Consider the following 18,174-nt stretch of genomic DNA (forward strand, 5'->3'; position numbering starts at 1 on the left):
ACACTAAACATTGCTAAAACAGCAGTGAACAACTTTAGCCACATACAGTTCTAAATAATGGTAAAATTTAAACAAAAAAATTGAATACAGGTTTTACAAACTTCTCTCAAACACTCTTGAGCTTACTTGCAAAGCTGGGCTAAGACAGTCACGCATAATCTCTTGATGGTTTACTTCATGTATCATCTCCAAAGCCTGCTTTCTCTCTTGCAGTGGCCTTGCTGGAGACAAGTTATGCACAAGAAGCCTGCCAAGTTGCGTACGGAATGTGTCCTTACATGACAAGAGGATTCTCTTCCACTGCTGCTTTGGTGTGCTCATTCTGCTGGCACCCTAAGAGAGACAATTTTTTTATTATTACAGGGTTAGGGCTTCCTTTTACCAAGTTTTTCATGTTGCAAAACAAACACAGTTAATATGATCAAAATGTAATGCAATAAAGATTTCTCTACCAAAATAGCATTTAATTTTAGTTTACTGATTATAATTATGGGTTAAAAGGTGTTCCACTAAAAGCGAAAGAAGGGTTTGTTCATTCTACTAAAATAAGCATTTTCCCTCTCAATCTGCCAATATTAGGAATGTAACCCCTAGCTAAACTGGATATTCAGTTAGAGGGACTATACAACAATCCAAAAGTGAAAGTTGTGATGTAGAAGGTTAAAAAAAAAAGGACTTTTTTGTTTGCTTATTTTAATGAATAGCCCTTCTATGTTAATAACTAGTTTCTGAATGGATTACCTCAGAAGATTAGAAACCAGGCAGTGGATTGAGGTGCTTGTGCTCACAAAAAGAAACCTGCCATCTTTGAAAAGTACTACAAGTATGGCATGATGGAAAGATAACAGACCTAACAAACTTAATTTTCCAGAGCTAGAAAGAAAATTAGATTGAGCTACTTTTTATAAAGGCGACCTAAGAGAAATAAAGAGGCAAGAAGCAGTAAGTTAAGTTTTCCAACAACACCATTTCAAATTACCCAAGTGAAACCTGATCACCTTGGAAGGGTTGACAAGTTAACACCTGTATGCTAGAAAAGAAAACTTTCAGCTCCTTGGCAACAATTGAAAAAAGAGAAAGTTCTCCTTCCCCGCCCCAGTTACATCACCAACTCTAAAATACATTGTAGACACAGATTGCTCAGAAACTCCATCATCTGTGAATGCACAGCAGATCTTACTTTATGGGCTCCAGCAAACTTAAACCTTGAGGTTTAAGAGACAAAGCAAAAAATTGTGGACTACACAAACCTATTTAACCTTTGTGTGCTTGTTCGAGAAGCAGAATTTTGCTAAATGTTAAGGTAAAAATCAGAAAAGATGCATTTATTACTTTATAACTGCAGACTAACTGGGAAGCTGCATGGAGTTTTTAATGCCACAGCTGAATTGAGAGAGGCAGTAAAAGCATTTATGGACAGAAGACTTTACACATAAGAAGTTCCTAATAAAGGAACCCTACGAAATATGCTTTTATGTGGACAACATCTAATTACTTACAATGGATACTTTGATTCCTTCCACCAACATTTTGAACATTTCTTTAAGGAAAGGATTTGTTCTGTTAGGCAGTTCTTGCTGGCTTTCCTCTTCAGGAACTTCCAGCTGGGATGCTGAAAGTCTGCTTTGACTTGTGGTTTCTGTTATACCCAGTACGTCAAGGCACTCTTCAGTAGATGCTTAAAATTTAAGAGGCACATATTGATCAGTACCATCTCAAGTGAAACAATGCTATGATCCTTTAGTTGGCATTAAATCAAATATTGCGTTTACTACTATACTTACCATACTTTATTTTAAATATCAAAAAGTATTCCGTATTTCAATTCCCTTAACGAATTTATTCAGCATTTACAGTTAGTCACAGAGCCATTCAATTATTTGTCCCACACGCTAAACTCTCTCATGCTTCTGTGGAATTTGAACTAGCCCCCAAAGTTATCAATTCTTGCTAATAAATGTAGCCATTTCATAGAAACTTGCGACCTGATGCATTCTAAGAGAGCAGATGCACCCTTTGGCAGAGTTAAATCTTCAGGTAATAATTCGGGCAGTTAACACATGAATGGACTAACACAGAATTAAAATAATTTGTTCAGTTCATTCAGATAAACACTGTATCCAGATTGTCAGTTACATAATACTGTGAGACAAAGCACAGAGAATTATGTTTTATGGTTAAATCCATTAAACTAGCACCAATGGTATTACTTTCCTCTCAAACACTTCAACACTCCAAAAGCAAGAATCTATTTTTCATATAGCACTACATTGGCTCTGTCAAAACAGAAATGAACAAAAATAAATCCTACCTAAATAAATGAGTCTGTTAACAGCTAGAACAGTTAGCCTCTGTAACCTTTGTACAAACTCAGTCTCAGTGGCTTGGATAGGATTTTCTTGGCTCATTCTCCGCTGCATCATCATGTTGAATTCCTCACTTGCTAATGAACGCATTTTCATCAGCAGAGCATCAGACTGAGCAAGTGAAAACTTTCTGGAGCCTTTAAGTAGAGAAGCATTAATAGCACCCTACTAAAATGCACAAGAAATTAATCACTCAGCAACGGCTTTCATCCAAAGAGTTCGCATCATTTAAGGAAACAAAACATTTGAAATACATTAATATTGAAAGGAACATAAGTGTCATTTGGGTGTTTGTCTCTTTCTTTTAAAAGCTTTTCTATTTGAAAATAAATATATAAAAGTCAAGAAGTGATACCATGAAATAAGTTAGTCTCAAGATCAGATTTATTGTGCAACTTGCATATTTTTGTGTAAAGCAGATTCTAAAAAAAGTTACTTTTATTCCTGTTTTTACTGTATAATTAGGATAAATTATTAAAAATTAATGATATGACCAAAAATTATTGCATATTGGAAACTAGCTTTATTAGCACAGATGAGGAGTCAGTTATACTAACAGCTTATAAGCAAACATTTTGTACCATACCTATTGCCACTAATTTTGATAAGAAGTACTATTTCTAACTTGTAAGACTATTCCTTAAAATTTTATTGAAATGATCTGGTGGGCCTTGACTATACTTGCTTCTTTTAGAAATAGCTAGATTTATCTATCTTTAGTGCCTTACCAGATTCACTAGTATAAATATATTTTCACTATATTTACTAGGCTGATGGAGATGGGCCTTGAAAGCTGACCATATCAAGAGAAACATTCCCATAGTAAACAGGGAATAATAGTGGGGTGGTTTGTTTTTTTTTTTAAACTCAAATACATGTCAGGTTTTTAAATTATATCTTCTACAAAGTCTTAAATGCCGCTTCATTTATATGAGAGATATACAAAATCAATTTCCAGCCAGAAGACTCCAAAACCTTTACAGAATGATTCACAAGCTATCAAATACAGAGAAAGTATTACTGCTAAAGCTAGAACTGCACAAATGTTTTACAAGCACAACCACAGTGGAATCTAAGAATCTCGCATTCCCAACTATTAATTTGGAGTGCCAGGTGTTTACTTCAGGACGATCACTAGTTAAAAGCTGTGCAACAATGCAATCCCCACATCATAGCTGTGTTAAAGCTACAAGCACTAACTTTATTTTGGTAGTTCCTTACTGTGAAGTTGGCTATTAAAACCACTATGAATTACTTTAAAAACATCTTTACTAAGCAACTTGTGAATCGAAGAGAATCCCAAAAGAAGGTAATATCTGGCTTTAGACACTGCAGTGAGAATAAAGTGACTGAAGTTTCATTTTTGTACTCCACTCCCTCCTCCTAATACAAAAACCCCACAAGTTCAAAATGGGTACAGGCTACACTATTCTAAAACATATATATTGACTTATAAAGCCAATCCACAGACAAAGCAAAGCAACAGGACTCATTTGTTGTATCGCTGAAATTACAGTTTGAAAGTAATACATACAGGAGAAAGTACAGGAATACTAAACTTTTGCTACTCACCAGCAATGCCTTTACGCTTTTGAAACATTGCACGATGTGGTGCAGATGGTGATGGGACTGAACTGGCCTGCTCCTGAGCATCTTGGTTTGCTGTAGTTTTTATTAATTCAATAGCTGCTTGAAGAACTCTTAACTGCAGAACAACTGCCATATCTACAGAGAGAGGCATACAAAGGACACATGACATTCTTTACAAGTCTTCAAGACTTTTTACCAGATGTTTGTAAAAAATAAAAGAACACAGCAAAACATGTCAAGAGCCATAAAACTCTCGATTCCATGGAAGTCACATAGAAAGTCACTTCACTATTCCACAGATACAGACAGTATACAAGTGAGTTCTCATGGAAAAACCATTGAATTTGATTACTCTGAAATAAGCTAAATGAAACTGTATAGAACATTTCTATTTAAATACCCTTAATGAACTTTTACAGTCGCTGTTCATTCAGCAGTACACAATTCTTTACCACAAGGCAGGCTCCTGAGGAAAACTACTCCTTTGAGAACCACTTAGAAGAGAAAGAAGATCCATCACCAGAAAACTCCCCCTTCTCCCTCAGCAGGAATATTAAACAAAAAAAAAATCAATGGGGAAGGGATTTACTTCTCCAGTCCCGTGACCCCAAAAATAAGCAGATAACTTACTTTGCATCCTTGCATTTTTACTATTTTGAAGATGACCCAGCAGCACAATGAGGTCTTCAACAACACGAAAATATTGAGAACCTGAGGAGCTGCAGGCATGAATTGCAACTGCTACCAGCAGCTGTTGTATATCGCATGCAAGTAACTTGTAGTCATTCAAGGGAATGCTGCAAACAAAGTTTTAGTTACCAGAAACATGACAATTCTAGCAGATTGTAACACATAACAAGACCCATTACTATTCTCCTTACTACTTCTGCCAACCATACCTAATACTATATTGTGCTTCATATAAAAATGTTACTGCTGAAGGCTAGAAATTGTAATCAGAGACACCTCTTTAGTGTTAGCCATGGCAGATTGGATGCCTGCAAGTCTTTGAGACATTCTAGGATTGTAACAAAGTTTTATTGGAAAAGCAATGATGTATTATTATTAAATTTCTAAGTTAAAGAACAGGTCTGAAATCCTGTATTTCTCAAAAATATTCAGGATATCTCATTTTGTAACCATGCTGAACTAAAACTATACCGGGGTAAAAAGGAACCTGTATTTCTTCAGGATACCAACTAATGGGATAGATTAACAAAACCCCACATCTCCTTCCTTCCCTGTATAACCTTTCTTAAAATACAGAATGTTTGTAATTAATGAAGTCATTTAAGTTACTAAAAATCTCAAATATTAAGTCACAGGCAGCACAGGAGAGGCTTTTCCTGCAGTTTTGACATTGGCTATAGATACAGTAGAATGCTACCATCTCCTGGGCCTTTATTCTTACTGTTCAGGTGAGTTTTATTAGGAAAAGCATCCAAAGTGCACATAGTGTGACAAATTTGCATTTTAAAATGTCATTTCACTTGAAAGTTTAAGGTATGGAAATAACATTTTATATTCCATTGTTTGAACTGAATATCTAAATAAACTTTCACTTACAGGTATAATTAAAGCTGAAAACCTCAAAAACAGTGTTATTTTGTACATGGTTGCTGATCATTTTAGAAAGTAGAACAAATACAATACAGTAATTTTTGCCAGACTTAAGGTTGTGCCTGGACTATTTTATAGTAACTGATAGAACACTCACTTTGTTTCTAGTCCGTTGAGAGCAGCCAGTGTATTGCACAACACATACAGCAAACCATTATCAAGCAGTAGGTCTGCAACTTTTGAGCAGGAATTTATGATTTGCAGCAGGAGACAGAAGCAGTTATGCAGCAGAACATTATCATACAGAGAGTTCTCTATAAGACCCAGAACAGGAATGACACACCATTTTTGAAAGAGTCCAACATTCTTGACATCTTCCAGATCAAATCTGTTAACATACATATAAGTGAGTGACATCCTTAAAATAGCAACCTGATATATGCAACTAGTATATGCAACTGGAATACAAGTCTATTTGTATTTTGGCAAAGACGTAGGATGGCAATTTCCTACATTTCATTGCAGTAATAGCACCTGTCTAAAGGAAATAAGAGCAAAATAAACACTTCAAAGAGCCACAAGGAAATGAAGTGCCTAAAAAGTATATCTGAAGCTTCAGCTAACTACCAACTGTCTACAATACAGATTTCATGAAAACACAGGGGTCTTTTTAATCAGTGAAGAAAAATATGACTCATCGTCTTTCCAGTAGTAAGTATTACAACAGACACTATCAAGAAACCAGATACAGCTTGGCATCAATATAATAATATACTGACTGACAGCAGGTTTGATATCCTGTATCCATTACTGCTTAAGTTTAATTAGGTTTGGCAACTTCTGGCTTATTGTGATTGTAGAACTCAGTGCTTCAGACCTTGTATTACTTATGCATTAATAAATTGGATTACTTTGAGGTTATCAGCCCATCACATGACTATTATACACAATCCTAAAAGAATCTGCTCCGTAAGAATTCTTTCCAGCCCCGTGATCAATCCTGAGGAAATAACAGTTCTCTGCTTTAGGGCTAGTAAAACAGCCAGGTTCAAGTCTTGTAGTCAAACAGGAATATTTTTTGGAGGGTAAAGATCAGGCCAACAGAAGTAATTTGGCTACAAATCCTGCAGACGCAGCAACTGAGAAGGAGCTTTTTGCAAGATTTTTGCACTGCTGACTATACTTAGATGCATGTTCTCTCTGTACAATCATTAAGTAGTCAGACCAATTCTAAAAAATACCATTTACTTAGATGATTGTCTGCTTAAAGGTAATCTCCTTTCCTGTCAATGAGGTGGCTCTTTGGTTCAAGGAAATGGTATATCTGTTGGATTTTCCCTAAAGGAAATAGGGATTTACACTTGGGGCCAAGCCAAGGCAGCAGCTGTGACATCAAGCTTTTTCCTTAATCACCTACCAAAATCCAGTAGCAGAAGTCTAGTGACTACTACTTAAAACTTCCAAGGATATAAATCAGTTTCATGTAGGATCAGAGAGAACAGGAAGAGTTAAACTGATTATAGGACATTCAAAGTGCAAAGGCCTCTGAGGCCCTCAGAAGGGCTGAAGGTTTAGAAGATCCCAGCTGACAGCATCCATCACATGAAGTTGCTTACAAACAGCTTAAGGGCCATACAATAGTCATAAGAAGTTTAATACATTTAAATGTTAAAGCTACAAGCAAAACATTTCAAAACAGTTTTGCAGGAACTTTTTATGGTTGTTGACTACTAGGAAGAGAATAGGAATTAGAAAGCTATCACATCCTTGCCTCCAGAGCAGCAAAGTGTACTGCTTCTAGTTCAAATATTAAGTGACAGGACGCAAGAGCAAAGCATTACTTACTCTTCATCCAAGCCAACAGAGCGGCCAAAGAGCATTTCCAAAAAGCACTCTACAACTTCCTGAGTCCCCTGGTGAAGGTACAGCTGGTTAGCTAGCAAGGAGAAGCCACGATTCTTTAAGAATTTCTCTTTCTGCTCCCTCCTTGCTCTGTTGAAATACGCATCCAACAACTAAAAATAAATACATAATTATGATGTAAGATTTAAACATTTAACTCCCTTGAAAGTTAAGTTGTCTGTGATTTGAACAGTTTGAAATTAAAAATTTTTAAAATTCCAGATTAAAAACATCAACTGCACTATTGCAACTGCAATCTACACTGCCTGTGTTACAACCGACAGCTAACTTTATCCTTTTAATCTGAAGACTCTTGGTGTTTTAGTCAAGTGTGGGGGAGATGAAATCATACACATAAGTTACAGAATGCATAAATACATTCAAACTTTTTATACTTGTTAAATCCTACACTTCTGTGTGTATGCAAGTGCATGCATGATTTTTAGGATCATTTTGTTGATAAAACCATATAATCTTATTCTTCTTCAAATTAAAATACAAATCTACTCAAAGTTTTTCATCTACATAATGTTATCATCCAGGAACATTGTCCTTGTCAATAGTACAAAAATCACTGAAAACATTTTGAAGCCTCAAGTCCATGTTCAGGCCACAAATGTGTGGATGACTCCCCAGAATAACTGGAAGTCAACCATGTTAGAAGTCAAAACTTTGTTTGCCCCTTAAACACAGTGCATCATGTATTTAATTTTGAAGAAATGGTCACCGACTTTCTGCATTGTTGCTTTCATTTACATCAGTAATGCTGTCATATGTTTCTAAGTCCTCTGGCTTAGATCATAGACTATCTATGGAAAGATTCTATGTTTGTATTTTGGGGGTTTTTTTTTAAATCTAGGGGGGTGGAAACATATCTTAAAATTCAGAAGTGAACCTAGAAAACTGAAGAAAGCAAAATAAAAAATATTAACAAAACTTCATGTTTCCAACATGTTAACTACACTAGTTCACAGCTTTTTAGCTGAAAACATTTTATATAGGCCTACTTTAATGACGCCTTGTTGTATGAGAGGAGATGGGTGGTTCACAAGAACTATAAGATAATCAGGTTGGATAAGTTTGTCCATCACATCTTCTAGCATGATATCTGGTAGGATTAGGAGAACTCCACGCAAGAGGTCATATAATCCACAACAGATAAGCACAAGACAGTCTTCTGTACATCTGAAAACAGAGGAATACATTTTACCACAGTTTACTGTCTACAACAGGAAACATTAAAAAATGCACAACTGTTAGCTACTCTTGGGTGGGGAGGAAGAGGCAATCTGACAAACATTTCTCCAATACTCTTATTACCACTCTTCATTAACACTTATTTTTGGATGGCAGATAGCAAAATGGATAATCTGACCAGAACTACTTGCTTGAGATTTTTTGTGAGCTAGCATAAGAAGTTCTCACTCCTACCGTAGATAGCAAAATTCCTGATTTTTAAAGTTTGCTATGTAAATAATGCAAAAAATTGAAACAACGCAGTTCTGTAGACTAAAAGCTTAATGAACTGGTTTATGACAGCCATTGAAAACATTCCCTTAATTTTCAGGCTTCCAATTTTTGTAGAATAGTAATTAGGACCAAGAACTGTGAAATTAAAGCTCATATACTGAGCTACTGCAAATTTATTATTTTGTTTATTTGCTTACCTGTCATCAGGGCTTTCAGATGGTTTTTGGGCATTCTCATTAGCTGAAGAAAAATCAAGACTCTCCCAGTCTTCAGGAAGTACAGTCTTGTCAGCAGAGCTTGGCCAGCGAGCAATGGCTGATGATCCTCCATGAACAGAAAATGCTAAGCCCAACCCTGCAAAATTACTCTGACTCTTCTGAAACGAAGGCAGTCCTTTCAGATTGTCTGGACGACGTAGCAATGGCTCAGCTGCAGCACCACCACCTTCATTACATTTCAGGTCTGCATCTGCTTCTTTACTCTCAAGTGCATTTTCAGGTAACTCTTCTTTTGCGATATCTTCAAATGTTTCGGCAGATGTTAACTCTGAGTCACAAACTGTTTTTGCAGACTCACAACTGCTAAGAAAGAGTTCTTCTTGTACTCTCTTTATGGTTTCAGAACTTCCTACAAAACCAGTTCTGCCCTGGAGATCAACATAGTCATGCTTGCCAATAACCTGCAGGTCATCAATGCTCCTTCCCATTCTTTCAGTTAGTCTTTTTTGATGAACTTGAGGTGAGGAAGTAGGAGATGCTGGTAAGCTTTTGCAAAGTCTTTTAGGTGCCTGGGAGCTTATCTTCTGCTGTACATTAGCCTTGGAAGTGTTCCCTAGAAAAATAAGGATATCTTTAGCATTCCCTTTACACTACAAACAAACTTTTCCCTCAATGTTACACTCCACGTATATTTAACACAATGATGACCCAAGCTAATTTTATGCAGCAAAACTGATTCGACAGCTGGCATAGCTCAGATTTGGCCGATCAAGTAGTGATAGTAAACTATTATGCAGCCATATATTTAGCAAGTCACAAGTCTGAAAGATACATAAGATGCAAAATAATTTTTGCATATATACGGGAGTTTCTGGATTTACATTATGATCCTCTCAACTAACCCTTAGCAGGAATTTGTACAGTATCATAGACTCATTGAGGGTGGAAGGTACCTCTGGAGATTGTCTAGCCCAACCTCCTTGCTCAAAGCAGGGTCAAATAGGGCAGGTCACTATTTGGAGCTCTTGTTTACGAGGTCCAATCTACTGACGTGCTTCAGTTGACATTGAAATACTATTCTCCAACCCTTTTGCACTAAGGCTTTACATGTACTTCAGATTTATAACAAATCACTGCATATTTTATTTAACAGGGCTTCCTTTTAAGCACACATTTTGACCTGAAACAGTCAAACTTTCAGAGCACATTACAGATGTCTTTCATAAAATATCTTTAAGAGGGAAAGCAGTCCGTATACCAGACTGGTAGAGGAAGCTTTCTGTTAATCTAAGAAAAGGAGATTTTGTTCATTCATAAGTATTGTGAAAACTATGCATCATTTACTATTAATGCAGTGATGATGCATCAGGAATATTTTTAATGAGTGAGATTTATATATAAAACAAATATATAAGTATATACACACACGCAAACATAGCCAGACCAGGCTGGCCTTCAGACAACGGGAAGGATCTATATAGCTGCAACAATCTTACAGCCAAGCTTGCACACACATTAGCAGGTAGTGCAACACATTGCTAACCCACATGCAGGTAGCAAGTTATCTAACAAACATACAATTTCAAATATTTTATTTAAATTTGGAAATTCAAATTCAGAACCACCTGTTTTCAAACACCTATTTTCATAAAACACCTAATTTTCAAACTTTTATGTTAAGTATTCCTCTGGCACACACAAGTAATCTTTATTCAAGAACAACAGTTTAGTACTATTGATATTAAAAAGTACTCTGTTTAGAAGAAATTTCATATATAATCCATATGAGAGAATGACTAATTACATACACAATAGAGTACTGTGGTCTGTTCTTCATATCACTGCTTTTAGTAAAAGACACTTGAATTAACACTGTTTCAACTGAAGTAGTGCTTGAAGACTCACTTTGCTTTGCTTTTTCTAAGCAAAGTAGCAACAAGACACCAGTTGTAAAAGGTATTACATTGGTGATACACAGAATACAGCTAAGTCATACATGATCTGAAATATATAGCAGCTAAGTTAGAGATCAGAGTAATTTGTTTCCACTCCTATTTTGTATATATTGGTAAACTTGCTCAGATTATACACTTTTATTTAGTATTTATTTCTCATTGTTAGTGAGCTTAAATAAGGACTTAGGCATAAGTTATATGTTTTAGCTTTTGTTTTACAGGTGATATTTGTTGATTCCCTATGCAAATCTGTGTAAAAAGTATGATTAAAAATCTAATTCAGTAATGATGCAAAAACCATCACACTGACAGCATGCCAACTGAAAAAAGTTACCACCTTGAACTAGTAACTTCACACTATTTCAGCATCTATAGCAGAGGAATTCAAAATTGATTAAGGCAGTTATCTTTATAGACCTCAACTTGTTTAGCACACTATATAATGAGACTGTTTCTAGAAAACTATTCAATTTTAATTTATATAACCAAGGTATCTAAGTTGTTCTTTAAGATATACTTTCCCATCCTCTACCCTGTAGGAACAGTATATATACCTGCAGTATAACTAAATGCTAATACTTTAACACTATATTTAGATGGATATTAACAATCATGCACAAATAAAGAAAAGTATCAGCTTAACGCTTTTTGCACAGATAGGATAGCTGCTTATGGCCGACTATTTCAACTATTGCCTGGTTAAGGCATTCTCATACATCTCTAGCAGGTCTGTTTAACAAATTAAATTGTTCAGCTATCTGGTGCAGTGCACTGCCTGAGCCAATGTGGCAATTTGTCTCAACTTGAGAATGAAGAGCGGTTTAGGTAGCAGGTTCAGTTCCATCCTTCTTACTCTGCTGTTCAGGCAGCAAGCTCCAAGGGGCAGAGGGAGCTTTGTAAGAAGTATCTGTGGGAAAGTAACACTAAGGCACTCTACTCATCTGCCAAAGGACTGTCTTAACATCCTTGTTCTTCCAGCATTGTTTTACCTCCCAGTGGTGAAGCTGTAAATCCAGTTGGAGTTGTAATCACAAATGCAGAACTGTCTATTGACTTCCCACCACTGCTGGAATTTCTCAGGTACATAAGTGATTCAACTTTCTCCTGAAAAATTTTGCCATCTAGAAAGAAAAGATAAGGGGAAAAGTTACATAAAAGCTTTTTAAGTTTGTATTCTTGATATATTTAGACTCACAGTAGCCAGGTTACATTTCACACTGGTCATTGGAGGCTAACCAGAAGCACTCAACTCAGGAGCATCTGAGAAAAAGCACTTGAGAACAGTTTTTTGTTTTAGTGATATATCTTTAAAATTTACTTCAGAACACTGAAAATATTATGCTGTTCTAAAGTAATTATATTTAAAGGTGGTCCCTTCAGGCATACAGGCAGCAATAACTTTGACTTTTTGCCATGTCAAAAACAAGTGACTGTTCTCAAACAGGTTCATCTAATAAGGCTCAAAGTATCAAAAAGTGCATTCTACTCTTACTCAGAATTTTACATCTATTATTATTAGAGGACAGATACAGATAAACACAACTGTACTGCCTCTGAAACTGATTACTAAAACTGGAGGTACACAGGCATCTGCAAAAGGAGAAAACATTTCAAACTTGGATGATGCTTTCCATGTTTAAATAAGTTACTGCTAAGGTTGTACAATGCTAATATTGAAGCACAAACTATACATCTACCAGTTTCTCATTTTTTTTAAAAGAACAAGAAAGAATTTTTAAAGCTTATATCACTCATTTTGCCAAAGTGATCATCTAGTACAGAAATATTAGAGACAGCTGTAGTCCTGTATCTGCACCCCTCAAAGCACATCAGTACTTTCAGTAACTTGTATGCAATGCACTGACGGTGCCTGCCAATGACATCTTGCAGTGCAGCTGATCATTTGCTAAAACACTCCTCAGGCCTTTTATTTGTCTAGGAATTCAGTAACAGGAAACAAGAAAGTAGGGATGGAGACAGGACCATATACACATATTTCTGAAGAAGCTTCATTTATAGGTAAGTTAGATGTTTTTCCTCTACGATTTGCCCACAGGCAAATGTGTCCATACAGGCTGCTAACATCATGCATTCCATTTAGCAGCAAACTTCAAAGCAAGTTAAAGACATAACCACCAGAGAGATTATCTATGGCTGTAGACAGAAGAAAGCTCTCCAAGTAAGCCAAGCAAACAAAGTCTAACTATAATGTCTCAATACTGTAAACTACTTTTACTTTACTAAGTCCCAATAGTTCAATAATTATTTATATAGTTATTACAATATAGCAATCAGAATATATTCATAGAATAGTAATTTATAAGAGTGAAAGAGGTTTTTTAGATATTAATTTATGACTAGATTTTTATCCTATTGTTTATTTCTAGTTAAATGTGACATATCTACCTATGTGCAGGGAAAAGTAGAAGTTGGTAGGATTGTGACAAACATATGTATTAGTGGGAGGGTGAACTGCTAAGAGGAAATTGAAGACCAGTGTCAGCAATTCCAGGTCTGGGGGAGATCCAAGTACTTCTTCAATTATTTTCACAAATGACCTACAAACCTCCCGAGGCAGGGATGAAAGGTGCCATTCTTTATGCTCCTAGAAAGGAAGAGCAGTACAGCTGTAAGTTATTTATATTCTTAATTTGAAAATTGTCTTTTTTTTTAAATTGTCATCCTGTAGTAGAAGAACAGACAAGAAAAAAGCTTAAGTAATAAAGCCTGTATTCTTTAATTTGAAAGGAGCTACTGTACCTACTCAATGTTACCCAAGTCCAGCACACTCAAAATTCAGGCACAAAATATTGCAGATGTTATGCAAGTTTATTTTCAGAAAACGAACGTCTTTGCATACTATATACTCTGACTTGAAATGCTGGAGCCTTAGGACATGAATCACTATTGAAAGTATAGTTTACTATCATTGTATTACATGTGTGGAGAAATTAAAATAGTGCTGATACTAATGTTTCAAACATATTAAGAACTTTCTGAACAGTGCTACACTGGGTCTTCTGTATTTCCACTTCAATGGCCATTTTTATAAACATACACATTTGAGATTTCATTGATAATTATATTTATAATTTGTGCTTGATCAAGCATTCTGTATAGTTTGACAATGGCTATTTGAAAAAAAAAAATCTATTAACTGAACAGTGATTTTAGAACAGGACTTCCAAAAACTTGTGGGAAACTTCACTGTAATGTGAGCATGGTGATTACCTTGTTTCTAAATTCTCTAAATTTCACCTCTTTTTTTCAGTACCCAAGCACCTTAACTGAGACTGCTGTATGAAAAGACTAAGTGAAGTTAACTTAAGTGAGGTTTTCAAAGAGAATAGTTTATATAGTTTTATCTTCCATTCCATCATTCCCCCAAAAATGCCAAATTGTTGTTGATTGATTTGAGTAGTTTTTTTAAACTAAGAAATTAGTTTTTTCCTCAGTAGGCATGTATATTAGTATTTGTACTCATGTGCAAAAGACAGGGAAAATACTATGCAACATTCTGTATCTAGGCATCTGCATTAATATACAATCTTAAAAGTTAACTATACCATTAACAAGTTCCAAAAGTAGGGAATACCACATAAAAATGAAGAAATTCAAAATTTACAGCAATGCAAATGATTAAAAGACACATTTAAAAATTCATTAAAAGAGGGAAAAACAATCAATGCATTTCATGTGTTAGAGTGAGAAACTCAGAATAAAAAGGAATGTACGATAGAAAATACAGTGTAGAAAAGAGGGATTACAATACATATTTTCACAAACAGATATGTACTATAAGGAGGAAACCATTTCAAAATCATGTTTCTAAGAAGTGGCTATTGAAGGGCTGAAGCACTTCCCCAAAGTCCTTTTTAGAACAGCTAAAATGCCACGGAGGAAGCTACTACTGGATCAAAATTTTGAGAGGAGAGCTCAGACTGAGCACTACAGGCCGGTTGCCCTATTAGCTCTGGTGAGATACAGGATAGACAGTTCCTCTACTTGCACAGTACCTATGTTTTTCAGTAATGAAGACTTGAGTTAGTAAGAGATATCTCAGGTCTTTCTAAAAGTGTTACAGTTCATTTCAGCTCCTACTCATGTATGGATTGTGCAAGTAACTTAGCGACTAGGTTTTCAAATAGTACCAGATGGTTAAAATCTCTTGTCCCTTCTGTCCAGCAGTAAATAGATACAGTAGGGAACTGTATCAGTTTACAGCAACAATGCCTGTTGAAGAAGATGAAAGAGGTCTGGAAGCACAGAGGACAGAGTCTACTGAAGTCGTTTTTTCTATAGCATTTAGTCTCTTTCCCTGCCCACCCAGGCCCCCTCCCGCCGAGTAAAACTAAGTATTTGCCAAGCACAAAGTAGGATTTCAGAATGAAAGTACCTGCAGAACCTGACAAGTTAACAGGAAGTGATGTACCACTTGAGCTTTCAATAGCTGTTTAATGTTAAACATCTGTTGGTGATGGTTAGCTCTGATAAGGATTTCTAGAGCTGTTAACAGAGTTTCCCAAACACCTTGCTGAAAAACAAAACAAAACAGGAACATGGCTTCAAAAATATATTTCTGAGTCTACACACTGAAAATAAAACCAAACTGTTTAGGAACATAACCAAGTCAAGTTAGTTTTGCACCTAAGAAAAAGACTAAATGACTGCAAATGGTCAGGTCAGAACCAGAAACTATCAGAAAAGTTATGCTTATACAAAATTAAGCATATTTTAATGATTAAGCTACAAGAAAATTACTTCTTGTCTAAAACTAGTTTTGTATATTCTTTGCTATATTAACACCGGATGGTTATTTTCAACAGTTTAACTCCAGAGAGAAGCAGGTCTTCCTCAGTCTTAACAAGTTTCGCTAAAAAATGAATCCATTCAACTAACAAGTCATTGACACACATTACATTTACAGAATTTAATACACAAAGGCCACCTGCATCATTGATAATGGGCGCTTGATGCTACTACCAGCTATTCAAAGAAAAATAAGGACCATTAATTTTAGAAAGTTTTAGTAATTACTGACATCTAACTGGAGAAATTAATTTCAGACCTCATAATACTTTATCACTTTTTAAAAATATTGACTTCCAGACTTAAAATCTTTCCAAAATTGAAGTAATTACCTTTGCTTTAGACCATATCTTCCAGTCAAGCAGCAGCTTTTCTAACAATTGAACATCTTGGATAACTGCAGTAGAATCTGTGTCAAGCATGAATTGCCCATTTTCATTTATATAGAGAATCTCATCACTGCAGCATCCTTCAAGGAGAGTCTTAAAGAAAGGGAACATTTTTTTGAGTGTCGTAAGCACAAAGCAGTTCAGTTGTCCTATTCAATTTATTGGGAAAAAAAAAAATCTTTAAAGAGACATCAAACTCTTGATAGGGAAGGCATATATCTACCTGGTCAACTTTGAAAATAGTTACTGAGTTCAGTAACCCCACTGGAGGAATTAAAGAGGCTTCATTCTTATAACACCAGTACAAAAAAATTTTTTTAAAAGATTTTCAAGTGCACTCAAATATTTTTATTAATTGCTTACAAGTTTAAGCTTACTTGAAGATCTTTGCTCTCAGAGAAAAATTTGCTCCCTCCCCTGTCTCCTCTGAAATCAGGGTCTTTCAACACTTCCTTTTTCTCCCCTTACCTATCAGGAGTTTCTAGTTCAAGTCAAAACACTCCTAGACCGAGCTTGCTCCAAATCACTGTTCTGCCTTTGTGAAGACAGCTTCAAGAGTAGAATTAAAGTGACAGAGAAGTTTCTAAATCTGTGCTAACATTGAACAAAGTATCAGGTTTAAAGAGCACTCTACCTTCAGCATGCAAAATCCAACAACGCATTTTGGTTTAATCAACACTCGATGAATCATAGAATAACCATTACAATTGTCCATCTCCTGTATTCTCTGTTGATTGTATTTTGTTAAGGATAGTATAAGTTGTAGTGCTAAAGCTTGTGTGTCTTCACAGCTGCTAATCTCTACAACCTGAAGAAAAGGCAAATTTAATAAAACCATTTATATGAGAAACATTTAGAAAAAAAGCCTGAAAATGCTTTGTTGCGGTTTTAAATCATAACTTTGGGATTAAATCTGTTTTAAAGATTTTGGTTATGTACATAACCTTCATTTTTGCCTATGTGTGTACGTTCAGATATTATATCTGAAGTGATAATTCCTACTGTGGTAAATTATGATCTGATGAGTCCCATTTAAAGAATCCCTTTTTAAGAAAAAAACATCTGTTCTAAACAAAATTTAAGTAGAAGGCACCAATTTATTCTTGCTATACTACAAAGTCACAAGGTCATGAAATACATAAGCCACCAATAAGAATAAACTCTGTTTGCCCTGGAAAAGTATGTTTCCCAAATGTTTAAGGAAAGCTTTAAATTAAGGTTCCTGAAGGTCTAGACTATCTCTACCTGGAAGTGTCAAACATTAAAGTTTTATTTTGTCCATGAAGACACAAGCAATTAGATAGATGAAGACCTTGGACCATTCTTCACTCTTTGCTTCCTACAATTCTTGAATCCCAAGAAAGAGCAAATAGCATTTTTACCAAAAACATACAAGAAGGAAATCTCACATGAATGGAATTTCAGTTCCTGTAAGTTCCCTTGCTGTGTACCTGTTAATTCTGCTGCACTTAGTTACACCTGTATTGTCTGGCAGCTGACCTATTGTTTGCTTGCTTTACTGCTGCAAATAGAGAATACAGCAGGATTTTTAGCATGTACTTAGCATAAAATTACAGAATACAGCAACATGAATAAGGATTTTCTCCTCAGATTTCACTATCAATGTTAAAATTACAGCACGCAGTGTCTTTATAACCAGAAGTCTGAACACCTGACTGTCTCTAGTCTAATGTACATTGGCTACTCTCCACGCACCTATCAGAACACTACCATTCCCAGAGGCATACAAAAACAAACAAGTTTTAGGCCTACATTAGTATTTTGAATCAGCTGTAGTACTTCAGAGACTCCTAGCACAAATATTAGCCTCTCCACGTAAAGGTCACAGCTAAGCAGTAACTAAGTCAAGGCTCATTGCCTTAATATTTTTGAAATTACAATTTTCCTTAGACAG

General features: G+C 35.6%; 1 protein-coding gene across 4 annotated transcripts in view; it reads right to left on the reverse strand.

Annotated features, from left to right (window-relative positions):
* Positions 1-18,174, reverse strand: part of LYST (lysosomal trafficking regulator) — an 87,811-nt gene that overhangs the window by 24,190 nt on the left and 45,447 nt on the right. For all 4 annotated transcript variants that reach the window (XM_072856404.1, XM_072856403.1, XM_072856405.1 and 1 more), the window contains exons 18-31: positions 16,894-17,067; positions 16,203-16,352; positions 15,458-15,595; positions 13,468-13,666; positions 12,051-12,182; positions 9,086-9,719; positions 8,426-8,603; positions 7,362-7,531; positions 5,674-5,904; positions 4,587-4,753; positions 3,939-4,091; positions 2,312-2,503; positions 1,500-1,678; positions 127-333 (exon numbers count right to left, since the gene is read on the reverse strand). In XM_072856404.1, the coding sequence (XP_072712505.1) occupies positions 127-333; positions 1,500-1,678; positions 2,312-2,503; positions 3,939-4,091; positions 4,587-4,753; positions 5,674-5,904; positions 7,362-7,531; positions 8,426-8,603; positions 9,086-9,719; positions 12,051-12,182; positions 13,468-13,666; positions 15,458-15,595; positions 16,203-16,352; positions 16,894-17,067 (2,904 nt within the window). The remainder of the gene's footprint in view (positions 1-126; positions 334-1,499; positions 1,679-2,311; positions 2,504-3,938; positions 4,092-4,586; positions 4,754-5,673; positions 5,905-7,361; positions 7,532-8,425; positions 8,604-9,085; positions 9,720-12,050; positions 12,183-13,467; positions 13,667-15,457; positions 15,596-16,202; positions 16,353-16,893; positions 17,068-18,174) is intronic.

The sequence above is a fragment of the Ciconia boyciana genome, chromosome 3 (assembly GCF_034638445.1).
Source record: "Ciconia boyciana chromosome 3, ASM3463844v1, whole genome shotgun sequence".
Taxonomy (NCBI): Eukaryota; Metazoa; Chordata; class Aves; order Ciconiiformes; family Ciconiidae; genus Ciconia; species Ciconia boyciana.